This window comes from Harpia harpyja, chromosome 8 (assembly GCF_026419915.1).
Source record: "Harpia harpyja isolate bHarHar1 chromosome 8, bHarHar1 primary haplotype, whole genome shotgun sequence".
Classification (NCBI taxonomy): domain Eukaryota; kingdom Metazoa; phylum Chordata; class Aves; order Accipitriformes; family Accipitridae; genus Harpia; species Harpia harpyja.
Genome location: NC_068947.1, coordinates 31,940,164 through 31,961,837, shown reverse-complemented (window position 1 = coordinate 31,961,837; position 21,674 = coordinate 31,940,164). Strand labels below are relative to the sequence as shown.

Sequence of the window (21,674 nt, the reverse complement as noted above, 5' to 3'; positions counted from 1 at the left end):
CGTATTTGGAGTTCTGTATTGATACAGAAGTTTGAACCCTTCACTTAATCTTTTACTATTGCAGCTTAAAAGCATTTCCATCCTTAAAACTGTTTTGTCAAGTTATCTTATTTTCTCCTTCGAAAATTAAATAGTTAAAAAAATGTAATCCTGCTTTTGTTTGCATTTTCCTAAAATTAGGGTGTCTCGGTCCACTGTTTTCATTTTGCAGCAATGTGTAGTGCATATGTAAGGCATTCAGAGACATTGCTAAATACATGTGGACGCATTTCTTTCAGGAGATGATTAATTATTAAATAAATACCTCAGTCAATACAGTCAAGCAGCCCAGAGTACAATACATTATATCTTACCAAGTAGCTGATGTGCTCCAAAAAAGGGAAACAATGGCCAAAAGTGCATCTCTGGAGCCAGTGGATTTCCCTCTTGCTCTAGCACTAAGCAAGTTGGATATGTTTATTGTGCATGTACGTAATATATATGTAAGATGCTTTTCATGTTTTTGTGGAGATTTCTATTATGTAATTTGCTTAGTTTTATGCCTTGAAGCAGGACTGTAGAAATTATTATCTTATGTATCTAATTATTTTATATATATATAATTGAAGCCCATGTTCCTAAGACACACAAAATTACCAAAAATGCATGCCTTAGAACTTCAGTTCTAAAAAAGGATTAGTCTTACCATTAATGCAAATAGAAGTAGGGCTTCTTCAAGAATCTGTAGATTTCACATTTAATCATAAAAATACTTTCAAGTAAATCTAACAACCAAAGGTTTTACATATTTTTCCCTACTTCCATTTGCTTCACTTCCATTTGCAGTACTTAACAATGCTTTTTTAACATCTAATTTTATAATAAGTTTATAATTTATGCTGATACAAGCTTTACTCTCTGATACAAGCAGAAATTATGGCTCCAGTGGAAGTCCTACTATGCAGTTGGGCAACAGCCATTATAGCAGTGACAATGCAGTTGCTACTCATCAGGAGTTAAAAGAGAAACAGGTCAAGTAGGTCAGTTGACTTGAGGACTTCACAAGAATAATACCAACACTGCGAGTGTTGGTGACTGTTGGTCGGTCACCAGCAGGTTGGTAGTGAACAACAGTCCTCAAAGTTTGAGTTCTTCTTAACTCTTCCTCCTCAAGCAGTAGCTCTGGAGGAGCTCGCAATACTTGTTACAGTGCCCTGCCTAATATGCACCTAAACGTGCAGCAACAGTGACTGAACTGTAAAATGTAAATTTTGCCATTCAAAGGCACTAATCACATTCAGTGTTATCAGTTTGGCAGGAAAAAAGAAGAATTCCTATGGAAATTATGCTGGCCAATTAATATTTTACAGTGGTGACCTTTGATATCAACGGTTTTTAGCGTATGATGTCATTAATTTTAGGGTTAACAGAGCTTGTCTGCAAGGTGGATAGTGAGCAGAACTTTTGATAAGTGACTTCTGGCTGTGATTTTGCTGTACTAGTCAACTGACAAGGAATTCTAATCTGAAAAGGTGGCACATGCTTCAGGTCTGGAATTGCCTCCTTCCACCCCCTCTTTGTACAAAGTAGCTTCAAGGCACCATGTAAAAGACATCTATTTGATAAGACTTCTGGGTAGGGCTGAGAATACCACCCGGAAAGAAAAGGAATAGGATTTGCTCTTTTATCTGTCAGATACCATATAAATGTTTCCACTGTGTCAGGCTGCTGGTACACATTATAAGCTGGCTGTAAATGTAATTGCTTTATAGGCATCTGAGCTACATCCATTAAAATAACAAAGACAAAATTCAGATTTTTATGGGATTACAAAAATACTGTTGATGTATATGGTGGTTAGTAGGTGTTGCAGTGAACGCTTCACAGTATCATGGGTGAATTTAACCACTTGAATTTTAAAACTAGGATTTGGATTTAAATCCGAACTTGTCTACATGGTCATTCTTTAAGTCAGTATTTCTCCTTTTGAAAGAACTAATTTGGGGCCATATTCTGTCTTCAGTCCCCATGAAAGAGGAAGGAAGAATAGTGATTGTCATATAAACTTCAGGATTTTTTTAATTAATAAACTTTTTGCAGGGTAAATGAGGGAAACCATCTCTTGTGATTTGTATAGCTTAAAGAGACAGCCTTTTCCCTCTTAATGACTGCTGTAAACTATGACAGCACTTCAGATTTCTGTCAAGGATCTGAGGAGTTTGACTGCCACCTATTTCTGGTGAAAGAATATAAATCTTAAAAGTTAATCAGAGGGAACTGAGGAAACTATCTGAAGAAGAGATCAGTGCCCTGAAGGTGCTTGTTCTAGTGATGCAAGTGATGAGCACTAAGATTTCTGGAGCATTTCTAGAATACAGGTAAAAGAAGGAATCAGTAAATATTTCAGTGACATTTAGAAAAAAAAAAAGATATATAGTTGCTTCAAATCCATGTAACTTATTTTAATAAGTAACTGCTTCCATGGTTTTTAAGTTTTTAAATGGAGTTTTATTTTTTTACACAGAGTCTCACAACAGTGACAGCAATTGCTTACAGGGAAATTACACTTAAAAACTTTTGAGATTCCTTCCTGCAATTTAGTACTTTGAAACAAGGACTTGAGACAGATGTTTCTGAGCAAGTAGAACAGAAGGAGTCCAAATAATTTGGAGAAACATTACTACAAAAATAAGTTGAAGCTAGAGGCTTTCCTCCTGCTGAAAGGGTTTTATTTACTGTAAAGTTCTTAAAAATTCTACCTTTAATCACTCGCTGCAGAGAACTGAAGAAAGTAGATTTATGTAGCGTACTTCAGCGCTCAATTAAAAAGTAGCAAAGAAAATCCGAAGACTCTTTTCTAGTGCCTGCAATTTCCTAAATCCCATGGCTAGGGAAAAATCAATTGGTTTTGTATCAGGCTTCACTGTTGCAGACGTTATTTTGTGACTGCTGTTCTAAAGATAACATTTCAATAGTTCTGTCTTTGGACTAGACAAAGTAGAATTTTACTACAAGTTGCTGAGTTTGCAGATTTTGGGTTTATGTATAAAATTAAATAGAGTGCAAGGAATAAAAATTGTCATTGGTTGTTCATTAAACAGTACTTCTGCTATATGTTCATTCTGAAATAAACTTAGGCTTTATTAAATTATGCTAAACATCCATAAAAAGGTAATACACACTTTATTTTTGCCTTGTTAGTAATTTTCATAAGGACTATACTATACAGTGATGATAGTGCACTCTCTTATTTTTGTTAGTTTACGTGCATCATAAAAATCAGTCATCTCTGAATTGGTTCTTGACAAAAAAAATGCTGACTTATAATATTGTGTTCAAACATTATTTTGATAAGCTGTTTTGAGTACCATTTGTTACTATGAATGATGTTTTGTTTGAGCACTAAAATATTTTATTGTTAGGTCTGAATAACACTCAAGAACTGGTAATAAAGTATCTTGCAGTCTTTATACACAAACTAGATCACCTGGTAGGCTCAGTATCAGAATCTTCCAGTGCAAGAAAAAAACGGCTTCTTCAGGTTAAACCGCTAAATATCAAGTATGCTCACATTATTTTCTGCAGGAGGTATCTGCATGCTCCTCTTGTCCCTATGACCACACATTAATTCCCGAAGTTTGGGGTTGTCCTGGGTTCAGCTGGGATAGAGTTAATTTTTACAGGAACCTGGGAGGTGGGGGGGCATAGCCGGGGCAGCCGACCTGAACTAGCCAAGGAGCTATTCCATACCGTGTGCCATCATGCTCAGTATATAAATGGGGAGCGGGCCGGGGGGAGGGCTCTCGACTTTCGGTGGCGGAGCGTCGGGTTCCGGGTGGTGAGCAGTTGCACTGTGCATCACTCTTTTTGTATATTCTTTCATTAGTACCGTTGTTGTTGTTGTAACCTTTTTTTGTGTTGTCCCAGTAAAGCGCCCTTGTCTCAACCCTCGAGGTTTCGGGTTTTTTTTCTTTTCTCTCCTCCGTCTCCTCCCTATCCCACCGGAGGGGGGCGGGAGGAGTGAGCGAGCAGCTGCGTGGTCCTTCGTTACCGGCTGGGCTGAAACCACGACAGGGGTGAATATTTTTTTTCCATTGAAGTATGGAATAGGATGAGAGGATTGATAAACAAAAAAACAAAGCTGTCTGGATGGACATCAGATCGCTTATCTTGTTCTCATAAATGTCGAGTGCTCTCTAAACACAGCGTTGAAGGGGATTCTGTTCTCCTTGCATCTTTCAGTGGCATAATGAGAGCCCACTTAGGACTTGCATCTCCCCAAATTAAACAGCAGCTCTCTCTTTTGACACAGTTAAGGTAGCACATTGATACTTCGGTCTCAGTACAAAGGAAGAAGTCACCTGAGAGTTCTGCTGTGGTCCAGTCTTCCACCGTCTGATGGCTTTTTCTGTACCTCTTCCTTCAGAGTTCTTGGATGCTCAGATCTTGTCAGATTTTTTTCCTCAAAGAGTGTAACTAACCTGACTAAAGACTAAACCTTAAAACATGTTTGCTAATATCCTTAGACCATCATAGCTGTAGCAACACTTTTTTTTCAGACTACCATCAATTTTTGACAGCATTGTCTTTTGGCAGAGGTGAACCAGTACTTCACTGTATGAAAATCAGGCTGAGTGTCCCTGAATTTTTTTTATTTTATTTTTGCACATTGTGTTTATTTCCTTAAGCAACTTGTTCCCTTTTCTACCACCATCACTGTAAAAATTCCCAGTACCTGATGGATAATTCTGTCTTGTACAGAATTCTTACATGTTGTATTTTTGCTACCTATAACTAAAATTTGTTAATATGTCATGGTTACCTTCCTGTTAACATTATTAAAAAGTAAGTTCAGGTATTGGTGTCCCATACGTAGACTTCGGTTGTCTGTATGTGGGGGGTGTGATGCCCCCATAAAAAGAAGTCCAGATTTCTTTTGAAATAGTATCTGTTTCAGTTGACAGTATCCATTACTGAGTATTGCATGCCCAAAATAACATTTTTTAATGATAGGAAGTTACTGCACTGTAGAGATTTATTGTCCTTCCATTTTTAGTGTGTGGTGTCCATTGATCATGGGACTTTGGCCACTTTTCACAAATAGCTTTAACTTATTATGAAGGTTGCTATGGGTTTCAAGTACTGCTTTCCAAGAAGAAAACTGTGCTACCATAAACAGCTGGGAAAAAAATCCCACTCCGTTTCCTTTTCAGCTCTACTGTCTTTTACTGTAAGTCAAAGAATGCAGTAGGAAGCTCCTAAGAATTCTTCAAATAGTATCCAGCAATCATAATTTTTTTGTACTTCTGCACAGCTTATTTAAAATTCGTCTACCTTTTTTCACTCTCTTTTAAAAGGCTTTAGTATAAATATTTGTAGCCACAACTACTTAGATTGCAGCACTGCCCAAAATTACCTTCATTCTTTTTAAACACAGGGGAAGACAACTCTTCTCTGAAAAGAGAAGCCTGGGAAACAGGACTCCACAGTTTACTGCATTACTGTAGTTTTTAAATAGATGGAAGTAGACTTGTCCTAAGTGTGTTTTCTAAGTTGTATTTGGTTTATAGGATGGCTTAGGAGGACCCAGAGCAAGGAAGGGGGAGGGGAGACTAGGAGAGGAACTTCTGGAAGACCTTAAATCCCTGTCTTCCTCTCTCTCTCTTCTAACCCCCATATTTCAGATTTCTCTCGTCACCTCAAGGCAACAACTACAGGATTTATAAACGTTTTAAACGGCGTACTACATGTATTAGCCTGAGAAGTGCTACCTTTTAAAACCATACTGCAAAGTCTATTTCCACAATTTTATTTTTATCGTAGAAATCTTCATTGACTCCTGCAGAAGGAGAGATTATGAACTTTCTTATTTTGTAGCTAGTATCAGCAAAATCAGTTGCAAATCAAAAAAATCTCCTGTGAGTACATTTTACACACTGTTCTCTTCCCACAAATTTTTGCAGTAGGTTCCTCCCACACACACACATACAAACACACACACACACACACTTGTGTAGCCCTTTTCATCTTGACTTTTTAAATGTTTTAAAGGGAAGATTCATTAGCCTGCTTTGAAGCAGACATTAAGATAATATAGTTCCACGACTAAGACACAGCTGAGAGAGAGACAGATTTTACTGCCCAGCCCCGTCAATTAGAGTTGAGGAGGGAAATGCTTCTCAGCCTAAATTAAATCTCAAAATGGCCAGAAATCCGTAAGGAGTCAATGCCCTTTGATAGCTCTTGAAAACAGAATAGCACCCAAGCAAGAGGTTTGATAATGCACAGACCTTGTGCTGTTTATCAGCAGAGGTTGGAGATTAAGACACCAAAGAGAATAGAGAAGCTTAGTGACATTTTAATGCTGATAATGAAACCAACAAACTGTTGAAACAAATTGCTTGTTGCTCCTGCTGCAGAGCTGAGACAGATACCTTCCTGCTTGCTGCAGGAGGCAGAATCATTGATTCTGAATCCATGGCACTTTAAGTTGAACTCTAAAATTGGTTCTGGAGTTGATGATGTTGAACTGCCACACTGTGTGTGTTGTGATGTACGCGTTTAGGTACATGTTCTAAAGTCATATCCTCACCTGTGTCTCTCTCTGGTATGTGTGCCAGCTCTAAATGCACTTATATTTTCAAGGCTTTATTTGTACTGTCAGCACCAAGGAGCAATACTTGCCTTTTTTCGTCATCAGACCACTTTCTCATAGAGCACATTAGCTCTCCTGAGTACACATAGGCACCTGCCCTTTTTCTCTGGCTACCAAGTCAAGAGGTGTAAGCTAAATCCAGCCTGCCAGGCATGTGCCCTGTGCTGAAAATGAGAGAATTTATTCTGCCCTGCATGGTCAGAGTGAGCGTCATGGTGATGTACCTACCGGGTTTCCAGACAGCAGCTGTCTTGTGGCTGCTGGCTCGGAGTGCAGCCGGGTAAGTGCACAGTGAGAAGTGCAGCTGGCAGCCCACCGGTACCCAAGAGTGGCACTTCCGTGTAGGGCACAGACTCTAGCCAGCCTATTTCAAAGTTACTACCCAGCATGTGACAAGTCTTCACTGTTCAGACAGAAGAGGGAATGTGGGTCAATTGCAAGCAAAAAATAAATAAATAAAAAATAAAAACTCACTGGGGAGTATGTTGAGGAACGCAGCAGCAAATCGATACTGAGATTTTCCCCTTATTAACTTTTCTGTGCATGAACCTGAAAAATTGTTATGGGTTTCTAGGTTTCCACTATTCCTAAAGGTGATCTTACTATCAGAATTATTTTTAATACTCAGTCAACTGCTTGCTTTCCAATCAGTTAGATTTCTGTCTTCTTGCCTTTGGTAATGTCGTGGTTTAACCCCAGCCAGCAACTAAACACCACACAGCCGCTCACTCACTCCCCCCCACCCAGTGGGATGGGGGAGAAAATCGGGAAAAGAAGCAAAACCCGTGGGTTGAGATAAGAACGGTTTAATAGAACAGAAAAGAAGAAACTAATAATGATAATGATAACACTCATAAAATGACAACAGCAATAATGAAAGGATTGGAATGTACAAATGATGCGCAGTGCAATTGCTCACCACCCACCGACCGACACCCAGCCAGTCCCCGAGCGGCGAATCCCTGCCCCCCACTTCCCCGTTCCTATACTGGATGGGACGTCACATGGTATGGAATACACCGTTGGCCACTTTGCGTCAGGTGCCCTGGCTGTGTCCTGTGCCAACTTCTTGTGCCCCTCCAGCTTTCTCACTGGCTGGGCATGAGAAGCTGAAAAATCCTTGACATTAGTCTAAACACTACTGAGCAACAACTGAAAACATCAGTGTTATCAACATTCTTCGCTCTGAACTCAAAACATAGCACTGTACCAGCTACTAGGAAGACAGTTAACTCTATCCCAGCTGAAACCAGGACAGGTAACTTTGAAGTTACCATAGTCACTTGTTCCTTTAAACTTAAGAAGTGCTTATCTGACACTTCAACAGCAATCCAAAACAGAATTTTTCCGGTCGTCATAAATGTAATAAACCACAATCACTCCCTTGCTGGGGGTTTGGAATTACAAGTCATCACTTTTGATTTGAAACATCAAAAATCTCATGTAAACATTTTACCTCAACTATATGGCTGTGGCATGCTTGGCGCCAGACTTTTCCTCGGAAGTTTGTACTGCACTGTGTCACACTTTGTGCTCTGGGACTACGTACTGTGAAAGCATTCACAGTGAGTAAGGGTGTCCCAGCCTGGTCTTACATGAATGTGAACTTTAGCAGAAAATCTGGGAAAATACAAATTATTTATATATGTATCTAGACCTCCAAGAAATGACAGCTGAAAATAGAGACACCAATGAGGGTGAAAAGCGAAATGCCCCAATTCTTTTGTAATGTACCTGGTGGTGTTTTCCCATATTTTTCACAGGTTGAAGCCAGGAGACAGCTGAATGGCAGCATTTATGTTTTTTCAGAACAAGAGATTTTGGCCTTTGTTTATTTCTCTGTAGAAGGTGATACTTTCCACAAATGACTGCAGAGAGATGTGCATATCAAGGATATTGGGTGTTTCAGATTGCTTTGATAAGAACAAGTAGCCTACAAATCACTAGATAGGAAATGAAACATGGCACATTGTCTTAAACTATCTCCCTTAATAATAGTTTTTGCAAAACACCAACATAAATATCTGGTAGTCACGTTGCAGAAAGGCATTCAATGGTCCTTGTTCAGATACTTGAAGGTAAAAAGTAGTTAATTAGATTTCAGAGTTAGCAGGCTTAGCAATGAAACAAATTTATGAACAAAGGAGATTGGCAGCTTTTTTGAGTTTTTGTTTGGGATTAGGGAAGAAATTGGAAAATAAAATTGTTCAGAATTTCTTTACTTTTATTAAAGAGTGAGCAGTCAGAGTTCGACCAGTTTGCTAAACGAACTCAGACTCTCACACTTCCTCTGCATGTAACTCTAGTACCCAAATTTTCTGTACGCATTCATTTCAGACAGAGGTTATAAACAGTGGGTTTCTCACCCACTCATTTCATACCAAGATTATAAACAGCTGAGTTTCAGCCATTCCGTAGAACTGCAATGCTCCATGACAGATAATGTAGCTATCGCTATACTATCTCTGTTGCTAGTTCTGGAGTTTCTCCTCTTGCACTGTCTGCCTGGCCAGCCACATCAGAAATGCCTGCTCCCGAGCTCTGCTGTCCCTTCCAGTGCATAGGCTTGTACTCACATCCCATCTCCTACCAGTTTTTTTCTACAGGCACATTCAACCTCTGATATTTTTCACTTGAACTGGGATTAATGCATCACAAAATTAATTGAAGGCAATCTAAATTTCATTGTGACTGCCATTTCCTAGATTAGTCATATGGCCAAAGATGTATACAGAAGCTAAAGACTGCGTATGAGCTTGATTGTTGTATGTAATTATTGGCCTGAAGACTGGGATTGTTTCATTTCTGTGGTGTAGAATTATACTTTCTTGCTTGCTTTATACTAGCCTCTGTGGGTGTCAAGCAGTCCTTGAAGATGTGAAGATTTTTGTTTAAATAATAAAAAATGAAACACATTGAGCTTGAATCGAAAGTATTCAGCTTGTGTCAGCTGAATAACAAAATATCTTCTGAGCGCCTGGAAGGTAGTCATAAATAGTAATAGTCAGAACAATAGTTAATGAGTATTTAATATGCAGAACAAAATACTGTTTAGTAATTAAGTACCACCTTGAATCTCAAGATCTGAAAAGCATCTTATTAGTATAAATGAATGAAAATTTCTATAATTTTACTCTCTTTGAGACAGATAATTACTACCACAGCTTTCAAGAATGGAGTACTTGAAATTTATAGCTTGTCCAATATCAGACTAAGAAATAGACACAACCTCGTAATATTTAATTCTAAATATGAGGAAACCAGTGAGTTATAGAGAAACAGTAGATCAACATTTGCATTCACCTTTGTGAGAAGAATTACAAAATGTGTTATTTAGAGATGTAGGCATTACGCACAGGATGTTGAGGTCTCATATGTACCTGTGAGGAAGGGCTGAGAGAATGGTGCTTGCACAGCTTGGAGGAGAGGTGGCTTTGGGGGGGGGCCTAACAGCAGCCCCCAATACCTACAGGGAGGTTGTCGGTAAGACAGAGCCAGGCTCGTCACAGTGGTGCATGGTGGGAGGACAGAGACAACGGGTTTAAGTAGAAACAAGGGAGATCGAGGCTGGATATGAGAAGCAATCTCTTCACTGGGTGGACAGTGGAGAGTGCTTAGGGGAGCAGGTTGCCCAGAGAGGCTGTGCATTCTCAGTCCTTGGAAGTTTTCAAGACCCAACTGCATCAAACCCTATGCAACCTGCTCTGACCCCACAGCTGACCTTGCTTGAGCTGGAGGTTGGACTAGAGACCTCCGAGGTTGCTTCCAACCTGGTTATCCTATGACCCTACAATACTACATCTGTCAAATACAATAGTTACTCCATTAATACCTGGCAACTATAGTAGTGTGTAGTTTAAGTCCTAAAACTGCAAATTCCTACTCCTGCGAGTGGATTTAGTGATACCAATAGTCCCAGTGAGGTTGACAGGATTGCTGGCAAGAATAAGGCATTGAAAGATCACATCACTAGTCTGGAAACCACTTTTCTTTTGTTTTTTGTTCAGAGACTGGACACGTCTTCCCTGAAAAACCTCTATCGTCAAACAAATTATTTGAAAGGCAAAAACATTATTCCTTTGGTATTTGTGGTTTTACAGGCTAACTTCCAGTCTTTACAAACAGGTTATTCCCCCTAATTGCCATGTGAAAAGCCATGATTAACACAGGGGAAATTGATTTACTTTATAATTGAAACTGCTGTCAAATAAAATGTGCCATAATAGAGGAAAAACTAATTGCTTCTCAGTTTTAGTAACCTTAGATATCAATAGGATGTAAATCAAACTAAGAAAGTGGTCTTTGTTGTAGTTGTTGCTATTATTGTTGTTCTTTTAAACCACATGATGTCCCTCTGACAGAACTGTTTAAATTTTTCTATGAAGTTTCACCCTTTGCTCTTGCCACAGATTTGCAACCAATGTGATGCCCTGTTTCTACAGGGATTTATTTTCATGTACCAGTATCCCCTCTGTTTTTACAGGTGGACAGAAAAATACATTTGCTTGACAGGGTTATTTTTGACCTACAATAACAAAACTGTCTGGTGAAAAGAAAAGTGGAAATTCAGCACTTACGAGTTAATTTAATTTGTAGAAATGTAATTGAGCAACCAAGACAGATTTCTATCTGCTAGAAATTTTCAAGTGAGCTTTTGGTAGAGGGCTTAGGCAGCTTTGCATTGCTAACAAGAAGGCTGAACTTTTCTCTTTGTGTCACTACTTGAGTAATGGAAAATTGATAATTTAGGGTTACTTCCTCTGTGCAAGAGTTGCATCCCATTAAGTCTCTTATCAGGCTATTTCATGTAGAATATGAGTTGTGTTTTATGGAGAAGCATTTCTAATTCCAGAGCAGGTCAGACCGTAACTGCAAGTTTAGCAGAGAGCTTTTAATTTAAAAAGGAGTGGTTACTGGGTAATGCACTCACACACAATCAAGAGTAGCTGGCAGCTGAGTCTTGGGGATGAGCATATTTCTCTCAGGAATTCTTGTGTAGCATTTCTTGGCCAATTCTCTTACAAATCATAGACTTGCAGATAATCTTAGCAGAATAATGCACGCTGATTTTCTCTTTGAGAAATACTGAAACCCACACACTTAAAGAAAGCTAATGTACATCCAGAATACTTGCTTAAAATTGAAACTCAAATCTTTGAAAAAAGGTAATTTCAACTTCCTCTATCTGGGATTATTTCCTAAAAAAAATGTCTCTAATAACATAAACACTGAATTCTCTATATGATCTGGTTTTGGCACATTCAGTTGCAGCTTCTTGGCTTCAACGTGATCCAAATTCCAATATTATATCTGATTCTCTTTCTGCTTCATTTTCATAATACACCTGGAGTCCTCTGTATTTATTTGAACAGTAAGCCAGTATTCCTCATGCCTAATGAATGTCGGCGGACTCAATATTATTAGTTTCCTCCATGTGTTTTATCAGAGGATGGTCTATTGCACGTGCTTACCTACTTGATATGAAAGTGTACCCTGCTGAACAATAGTTGTTTTACTCTCAACTTAAAGCAATAACACCAAAGTGTTGAAGGACTTGGTATTTGTAATGTTAAAAAAATTATATATTTTTGGACCTCTACTGTAAATACCTTATACGAAATACCTGTTTTTGATGGACTTTTTTGTCAGTATCTGTGTATATTTTCAAAATACATGATTTTTACATTTTTATTTTCAATCTGTTCTTTCAATTACTGATATGTGGTTGGAATGCTTTCTAACATGCCCTTCTTTTATAGCGAAGTTAGCCTGCCAGGATCTGTGCCATTTCAAAGTTTATGAAAATTTTCAACTCTGGTTGGAAGATAATTTAATATTAGATAATTTATCACTGACAATTTCTGTTGAAAAATCTAATATTTTGCAATAAATCTCTGGGTTTGAATATTTTAGTGAAATTGAGAAGGGGGGAAGAAAAGGGTTAAGAATCTTTTCAAATCAATTTTAATTGTAGTTTAGTTTACATTTGCAGTTCAATAGTGAGCATTATGACCTTGATACAGCAATCTTACACTAAAGAGATTGGTGCGTGGGCTAAATGCTGCAGTGTATTACTACTTTTTTAATAAACTTCCTTTGTAATAGCTGTTAGCCTCAGAAAAGTATTTTCCATTTGTAGATGTTTGGATGCTTTAGAAAGGGTGTAAATGTCACTGTTCCATTTCAGCAATGTTGCAGATTGATACTTATTGGAGATTTCAAGTTAATTTTACCATGGAAAGCTCTTGGTGCAGAGAAATAATGATAACATGAAAAAAATTTACTCAAGGTTACACAACAGTCCATTGGAAAGGCTTGGAGTAGAAGCCAGGTCACCTGACTATTATTGCAGGCTGTTACCCATTTTCCTCTATAGCCTGCTTTCAGCATTTGATAGAGACTTCTGCTTAAAAATCAAATAAAAAATATGTGTTTCAACATTTTAAACCTATTTTTCATATATCAGAATATATGTGTGCTTCCTAGGGGTCCTTACCAAGGATCCTTTTTATTTATTTATTTATTTTATTTTGCTTTATTCTTTGCTTTGTTTCATGTCTATTCAGTTTTATTTATTCCATGTTTTCTTTTTGTTTTGTTTTTGTTTTTAGTTGTGTCTGGTAAGTTGAAATTTTATTGGCCATCTTCTAGTCATCGTATCACTGTGACGGGAACTTCTCCTCCCCTTCCCATCCATCCCCTTCCATGTCCTTCAACCAGTCAGCTCCCACCTTTTACTTGTTATTGACAAGACACATCGCACAGAATAAATTCTGCATGAAGTATGGGTAACTTAATGGCAAAGAGAAAGGTAATGGGTTGCTAACTTTCTGTCTGTTTTTACATGATGTAATGAGTCAAAACCTAATGTCTTCTTCCTTCAGTGACTGCATTAGTTGAACTTCAAAGTGTTCTATAAAAAATTATTTTTGTTTTAAAGATCTCAAGGATAGAAGTTGTTCTTTCCTTAAGTGGATTATAATTTCAGCATCTTTTACAGTATATTCATCACATACCACATGTATGTGACCTAAGGTGTGAAAGCAAACTGAAGTTAAAAAAAAAGACAGTGAAAATGCTTCCAGTACATAGAACATTGAATGGAATTTAATAATGAAGTTTCGCTTTGCCCTGTTTAATTCTTCTGACATTGAAGCTAACAGGATTTTTATTATTTACTGTAATGGCATTTAGAATAATATGCATATGCATATTATGCATATTTATTTAGAATAATATACATACAAAATACATATTTAGAATAATATCTAGAGAAACATATACCTATTTACATTTTATAAATTCTACCATGGTTACGTGGAAGACTGAATTTCCCTTCATTTTTTGTGTTCAGTCGTCCATGAACGGTTCTCTTCAGGTACTAGAATCACAAGCATTCATCTCTTCCTCCAGTGGTTAGAACCATTTTAATCTCTTTATAGCTGTACCCATTCTCAATTTCAATGAAATCTGAAACCTTATAAATCCTATGCACTAGCACAGGATTTAGAAACCCTCAGTTCCATTTTGTGTGGCATTGTGTCACAGATTAGTACAGAACCAGCCAAGCCCTAAATTTAACTATATGCTAAATTTATTCTTGTTATTAGAATCCAACAGCATGACAAAGGTGCTTCACCCTCATCTCCATTTTCCCCATCATACCTTACAACCCTGTGGCAAACCCGCAACAGTTTTACCTTCTATTCTGAATTAAACATGCTGTCATGTCAAAGTCTTCCCACATCTTCTTCCAAGGTATTGATGGAATGTTTCAGAGTTAAATATTTTGAAGTCTGCTAATTCCTGGAGGTCAATCCTACCTTCAGTTTGGGTGGTTTCTTATCTAAGGTAATTCTAGGAAAGGTAGCATTTGCATCCAAATATAAGTAATAATATGTTGTGCTTTAAAAATTCCTCCCAAAGCAGGAGGGTCATAGGAAGAGTATATTCTAATATGAATTCAATAGGGAGCAGAGACACAAGGCATGAGGAACAGGTAACTGAAAGTATTGGCCCACAGGAACACTGAAAGCAATTTTTTTAGAAAGGACTTTGAGTGTTATTGAATTCACTCTAGATAAAGCCACAATTACTTGACGTTTATAAAACACATTGAGTGATATCTTTAAATTATATGATTCACACTCTTTTTAAAGGAAAATCTTGTAAATACAGAAATGTTTGAAAGAAAAAAAAAAAAAACACACCAAAACCATATTTGAGCTATTACAGTCAGATTCAAAACATCCCCTTTATTCTCAACCCAAAGAAGAGGGAGAGGATAATTAGTTTTGGACAGATGATCAGAAGGAATTGGAAATGAATAAGTAAATGGACTTGCATTTAATGCATATTTTTCAAGAAGTGAGAGTTAACAGCCTATAAAAAAAGATAGATTTTTTTTCTGTGCTAGCTCCATCAAGATATCTAGTGCTATTGTCTATGCTGATTTTTTTTTTAAGGTGACTGACATGATTTTTTTACTTTCTATTTACTACTGGATAAAGGGGTTGTTGAAGTCTGTAAAAATCAAACAGTTTGGACAATGCTGGCAGTATTTATAATGTTAGGCTGAGCAGATGTTTCAAATTTGCCTTCATTTGCATATATATTTTGTTTGAACATGCCCTTGCCTATGTAAATGAGGAAGACATTTAGCTCTGCTGTTCCTTTAAATTCATTCCTTTTCAGTAATTGGACTGAAGATTTTAAATGGTTATAATTTGTTCAATAGTATTTCTGGGGCTTTTGACTTTAAGTTTTTTTGAGACCCCGACTACATCAAAAGTCTCTTATATAAGCAATTAAGGGCTTTTTCTCTCCTCAGTTTTCCTAAATCAAAGATGATGACTTTTGTGCATGTAAGCCTGAATTCATAGTGACTCAACAGTGTTTATTGCAGCCCTTGACAAAGTGTGGCCTGTGGGCCTGTTGTTCCTCAAAGATTTCTCCATTCTGACTTGCAGCTGTACTCCTTTAAAAATCAAATTGTAACAAATTTGTTCGTCTTGGTGACTTGCTCTGCAAGTTGTCTCATTAAGTCAGTGGGGACTTACTCCCTTGTATAAGTGGTCAGTAGTAAAAGTACGTGATGCGCACTCAGAGTTTTAATTGGGAGGCCCAGCAACAGAAAAGATGATCTGAGTGATGCTGAAGCTGTGGCTGTTAGACTGATGGTTTTTTGTGCTACCTCTCCTTATTAAAGGAACTTAACTATCTGTTTTACACCACTTAAAGTCAGTAGGCAAACTGTGCTTTCAAACAGGCTAACTTTGGTCTTCTGATAGTAGTATGATTTTTTTTTTTTTTTTGGTATTTTCCTTTCAGAGCCTCCACAGTTTGTTGTAAAGCCTCGAGATCAGGTAGCTGCACTGGGGAGAACGGTGACTTTCCAGTGTGAAGCAACTGGAAACCCTCAGCCAGCCATCTTTTGGCGGAGAGAGGGAAGTCAGGTAAAACAGCCTTTCTGTCCCTTCTTCCTGGCAGTTTCTTGAAGAGATGATGTCACATGAGAGAAAAATACTTTAATTATTGTTTTAAAGATGTGGAAAATAAATCTAGAGTTTGGAGATACTGGATATTTCTCTACTTCTAAGTCACATACATGCTAGGTGATGTCAGCCTTACAAGAAAGGATATCTATGTTTTGCTCAATCTCACATTTTCTCTATGAATGTAAAAATAAATCTATGAAACAACGAGAAACATTCCATGAATGTTTCCATTCCATTTTCACTACTATGAAAATCTTTTTTCACCTGACAGGGAGAACTTTTAAGAGATGTAGAGATGACTAATGCTGAAGTTTGTTTGAACTCCCAAACACTCCCAAATTTTCAGAAAGTTTGGCTCTGGGTGTATGGTGCAGCTCTTAGTTTGCCATGTGTTTGTCTGTGGCTGGCAAACTAAACAATTTGCTGTATTGATCTGCATCACTGCATGGATAGGACTCTTGTTTGGGGCTAAGGAGATCTACTTTCCCACTCAGTCATTTGGCTGACAGGTCATACCTGAATAGGTCATTTTTTCTCCCAGCTTCCTTATTTGAATGGGAGGAAAAAAATATTTTCAGCTTCTTTGTAAAGGATCTTGAATGCCAGTGGGTGAAACACAATATAGCACAGCAAGAGAATCACAGTTTTCTTTCAGAGTCATCTTTTGAAGGAGGGATGTGACACAAAGTATTCTTTATTGGAAGGAAAGAAGGAATATGGGATTCTGGTTTTCTGTGAATGAAGGAATGAATGATGCAATAGCATATGACAGGGTTCTTTGTGTTACAAAACAATAAGCCAGAGAAATTGAGAACGCTTAGAGATTGGCTTCTTTACTCCCTTCGCAACATTTCTGTGTACATATCGAAGTACAACTAGACTGCTAACCAAATTTAGATTATAATCGTCAACGGTATACCAGTATATTATGTTTGTATTTTTGTATGACCTGGATTTTTTTTTTTTTAATTCGCCAAGTGTTGTGTAGTACATAAATTTTCTGGCTCATTTTTGACTCACTCTTTGGTGACCACCTGTGATGATCGAGGGAAGTGGAGGACGCGGTCAATGAATAGGGTTTGCTAATACTGAAGTAGAGGATGTTGTGTCTCATTCCTTTGGATGATTTTTGGAAATGCAAAATGTAGTTAGGCAAGAAAGAGAGATAAAAAATAGCCTCTGTGACCTTAAAGTATTCTCATTCAGAAATTGTTCAGCCAGAGGTAGAAATTCGGAATCAGTATTTAGTGTAAAGGACTTGTATTGTTTTGATTGCAGTTCTGATTCTTGAACACTGTTGGTAAATACTGGGTACTTCATGCCAAAACACTCTAAGTAGAAACTGGCATAGGACTTAATTCTATATCATAAGACTTGTTATAGAACACAAACACCATGATTAGAGAGACCTAAACAGTATCTCTTTTTAAAAAACTGCTCCATTCTTAGGAAGGCGAAAGTTAAACTACAAATAAGTGAACTAACATCTGCATTTAAATGAAATAAATAGAATGCCCTGGAGTAAGTTCTAAAAAAGGATGTTAAAGCAAATTACTTAGGTTCACCACAGTTGCTTGCACCGTTATGGTATCTGTACATATGACATCTTTGCTAGTACCTGTTAAACTGTGTAAAGCCCAGCATTGACCATAGAGGGTGTTAGAGCAATCCTAAAAGACTTGCACAATTATATATGCATATCTGCACCTATTTTATTACAAAAACTCCTATAAAAGCTATGCACATTGAGGTATAGACATGCTTAAGATATGAAGAGCAGAATGTTTTATATATAATGTAAAAAGATGAATTTGTTTAGATACATTAAAGTTAAAATTATTGATGTCTGAATTTATTTAACCCTTTTTTCCTCACTTTCTTTCCTATACATCTTGCAGAATCTGCTTTTCTCATACCAGCCCCCTCAGTCATCCAGCCGATTTTCAGTTTCCCAGACAGGAGACCTCACTATCACCAATGTCCAGAGATCTGATGTTGGGTACTATATCTGCCAGACTTTAAATGTTGCAGGAAGTATCATAACAAAAGCCTACTTGGAGGTTACTGATGGTAACGATACCTTTATTTTATCATTTACAAGTTTTTATTTTTATTTCAAGACAGCAGTGGGATAATATGACACTACTTTGAAATCTGCTTTGCATAAATACAGATTGCATGTGTCTTTGAACATAAAAATCCTGGTTTGGCCATCTCTGTCAGGGGTTTAAAATTTTGGATATTGTGTAACACTACGTTTCCATTTTGTATTTAGTAAGTATACTTCAGTTTATGGATTTTTTGTCAGATCTGTTAATTTATCTGGCTCTTTTTTAGTTTCCCCCACTAGATTTAGTTTACTTTCAGATTGCTTGCTGCCTAGCTCTTTATTCCTATTATTGTGTGTCCCTTTGCTTAGCTTCTCCATTTACCTGTTTTTCCCCTGTTTTTTAATATTGTAGTATAGCAAGGAAAAAACCTCAACCTGTATGCAAGTCAGTACAATAACATACAAATGGATATTATTATACATTTCCTTTTAGGAGCAGTTGGGAAAAAATTAAGATGAAAAAGCTTCAGGGAGCATGACTGCAAGCAGTAATATATGCTGATGTGAGGCCAATTTGCCAGTTATCAGAAATACTTCATAGCAGCAGAAATACTTCATTTAATAGCAAAGTACACAGGAAAAATAATAACCTTAAAAAGAGGTTAAGTGCAGTCTGTGGAGAGACTTGAGGGAGGGAAGCTGTTGTCTGAGAAGAGTTTCCATAAACTAGGCCTTTGCCCTATAGAAAACATAGAAATAATGCAGGACTAGAAACATGCAGTGAACCTGCAGAATAAAATTGTTTATTTACACCCACTGGATTGAGATTGTTTGGAGGAGTAGGACTGCTTCCTTTCTGGTTTCTCAAAAGTGGTAAGCCACATTTCTTAATCCACTTTTATCCATTTTTCGCTGGGGAGAAGGCCACAGCAAGGTGAGAAATAAATTTTTAAAAAAGAAAATTAAGAGGTTTTTAGTTAATGACCTGTGCCATCTGAACTTGGAAAAAATCAAATCAATTTAAATATATTTCCTTTACTATGACTATATGCACTGGATTGGTCCGATGGGTAGTTGTTTTGCATAATGTCTTGGGACAATATTGTTTTGGTATTTCTATAAAAGTGAAGGCAGGATATGCAGAATGATACCCTGGTATTACTAACGGTAATAGGAGTTGCCATCAACTTCAGTGGCACTTAAATTAGCCATGGATTTCAGTGGCATTAGATTTCTCCTATAGAGCACAGATAGGTTGGCCTTTTACCACTGACAACTACAAAGCTCTTTACAGATTTGTCAAATACTAACTGTAAGCGAGCTTATTTTGACTGTCTCTGCAGAGAAAGATACTAATGGCCTCGCAGTGCATTGCAGTGCATTGCAACAGGTTGGGACAAGAAGTAAAGGATAAATTATGCAGTTGAAAACACAAAGTGTCATTTGAACATGCAAATGAAATTACGGGAGTTGGAATTTAGCCAAAAAAAGCAGTACTAACACCCCATCTGTTGTTATGAAAAGTAATTTAGAAATATCTGATGTTCACAAATTACCAGAACTTCAGGTTTATATTTCAGCTACCAAACCAGTTCTTAAGTTACGTGAGCCCCCATGACACTGCTGAACGGATTTATGTCATTTAAAGTTGCAGCTATTTTCAGATCATCAGTCCATGTCTTATTGGATGGTACAGGTAGAAGAGGTCACTGAAACACAATAAGATAGCTTTTACCTCTTTTTTGATTATCCATTTGAAAATGGAAAAAAACCCTCATGTAGACCATCATTCTTTTTTCTATGAATACTAAGACCGCTTTATACCTTTCTGTGCACAGTTATTAAATAACCCATTAATAACTTTTAATTTTCATTGTGTGAAAGATGCATCAAAATTGATGCAAACACACTGTGGGATTCTCTTTGTGACTTTGAAGTCATGTTGACAGATTAAGTCATCATAGAACTAAAAGTCAGAAACTACTGGAAAAATATTTCTTAGTTGAAAACTTTTAATATGGCCCTATTCATTAGCTTTGTGTTTACTTTACCCTACTGCTAGGCATCTCCCAATTAGGAAACAATACCAATACGAGTTGATGGTACACAATAACATTTTTTTAGGAAGTACGTATTTGCCAGTTTATCCCCTGCCTGCCTACCTCCTTTTTCTCTGTCTTTGAGTGCCAAAAGTATGAATTCTGTTATACAGGCCTGCTACATGGTAGAAGATGAACAAGGTGAAATCTGTGCCTTGACAAAAAATTTGGGAAGTCCTTTCCATTCCATTATCACTTTATTAAGACACTGAAATTAGAGAATGCCTAGCAGATACCACTATGGGATATGTAATGCTTCTTTACTTTCTGAAAATACTGTGTCGTGTATCATTTTAAAATTCTGTAGTTGTGCATCATTATAATGCACCCTGCCCTGAATAATGCATGCCTCCAACTTTAATTACTTGTTTAATTGTCTTTAGTTTGTTTCAAAGCCTCAAGCAACTGCTGGTGCTTAGATGATTAGAAAATTGCTTCCAGTTGCAGAAATTTCTTTCCTGTTGTTTCTTCTGGCAGTGATTGCAGATCGGCCTCCCCCTGTCATTCGACAGGGTCCTGTGAATCAGACTGTAGCTGTAGATGGTACTTTAGTACTGAACTGCGTGGCCACAGGCACTTTAGTGCCCACTATCCTCTGGAAAAAGGATGGGATCCTCGTTTCTACCCAGGACTCTCGCATCAAGCAGTTGGAGACAGGAGCACTACAAATCCGATATGCCAAGGTAGCTTGAACTGGCAAATGGGTTTTCTTGGGTTTTTTCACTTTGTTTTTTCACCTCTGGGCACTTTTGATGTAGGAAATCCTACATTTATAATTAATGAAATGTTAAATAAATGTATTAAAATATTGGATACTTCATGCTTTCAGGTAGTTCATTCTTTTTGTTTAACACCTTGGCTTATTCTGCCTAGGGCACATTATTTCGGATTTCATAAGTAAAAATGCTTTTAAGAGGTATTAATTAAGGGAATTATTTGGTACTTAAAACATGAAGGGGAAAACAAAATTTGTACTTCAGTAAGATGAATCCTTAAATTGGGCTTTAGCACTAATTAAAATGACCTAATTATTTCAAATGTTTATAAAGAAAACCTTTGTTTAGCATATTGCAGTAATAGACGATATACACAGCTCTTTCAAAACAGTTTTTGAAGTTTGAACATATTCACTCAACAGTGTAAACATAGCTTAAAATAGTTAACCACCTATCAAATACCTGGCTTCCTTAGGGAATTATAGCAAGTACCTGGGCAGTATTGCTGGTCATGCCTCACACACTGTAAAATGTTTTAAAATGTTGTTAAGTTTTAGCATACTGGCTAATCTCTGCTATCTTTTCTGTGGTATGAAATGCAGTAATTTTTAAAAAATAGGCTGAATATATCACTTTACTATGTTCCCTAGAGTTGCCCTGTTACCAATTACAAGCTAC

The 21,674-nt window shown here is 37.2% G+C and overlaps 1 protein-coding gene across 7 annotated transcripts in view; it reads left to right on the top strand.

Moving 5' to 3' along the window:
• Positions 1-21,674, top strand: part of ROBO1 (roundabout guidance receptor 1) — a 760,895-nt gene that overhangs the window by 682,240 nt on the left and 56,981 nt on the right. For all 7 annotated transcript variants that reach the window (XM_052794285.1, XM_052794283.1, XM_052794280.1 and 4 more), the window contains 3 exons: positions 15,965-16,089; positions 18,030-18,201; positions 20,758-20,963. In XM_052794285.1, coding sequence (XP_052650245.1) covers positions 15,965-16,089; positions 18,030-18,201; positions 20,758-20,963 — 503 coding nt within the window. The remainder of the gene's footprint in view (positions 1-15,964; positions 16,090-18,029; positions 18,202-20,757; positions 20,964-21,674) is intronic.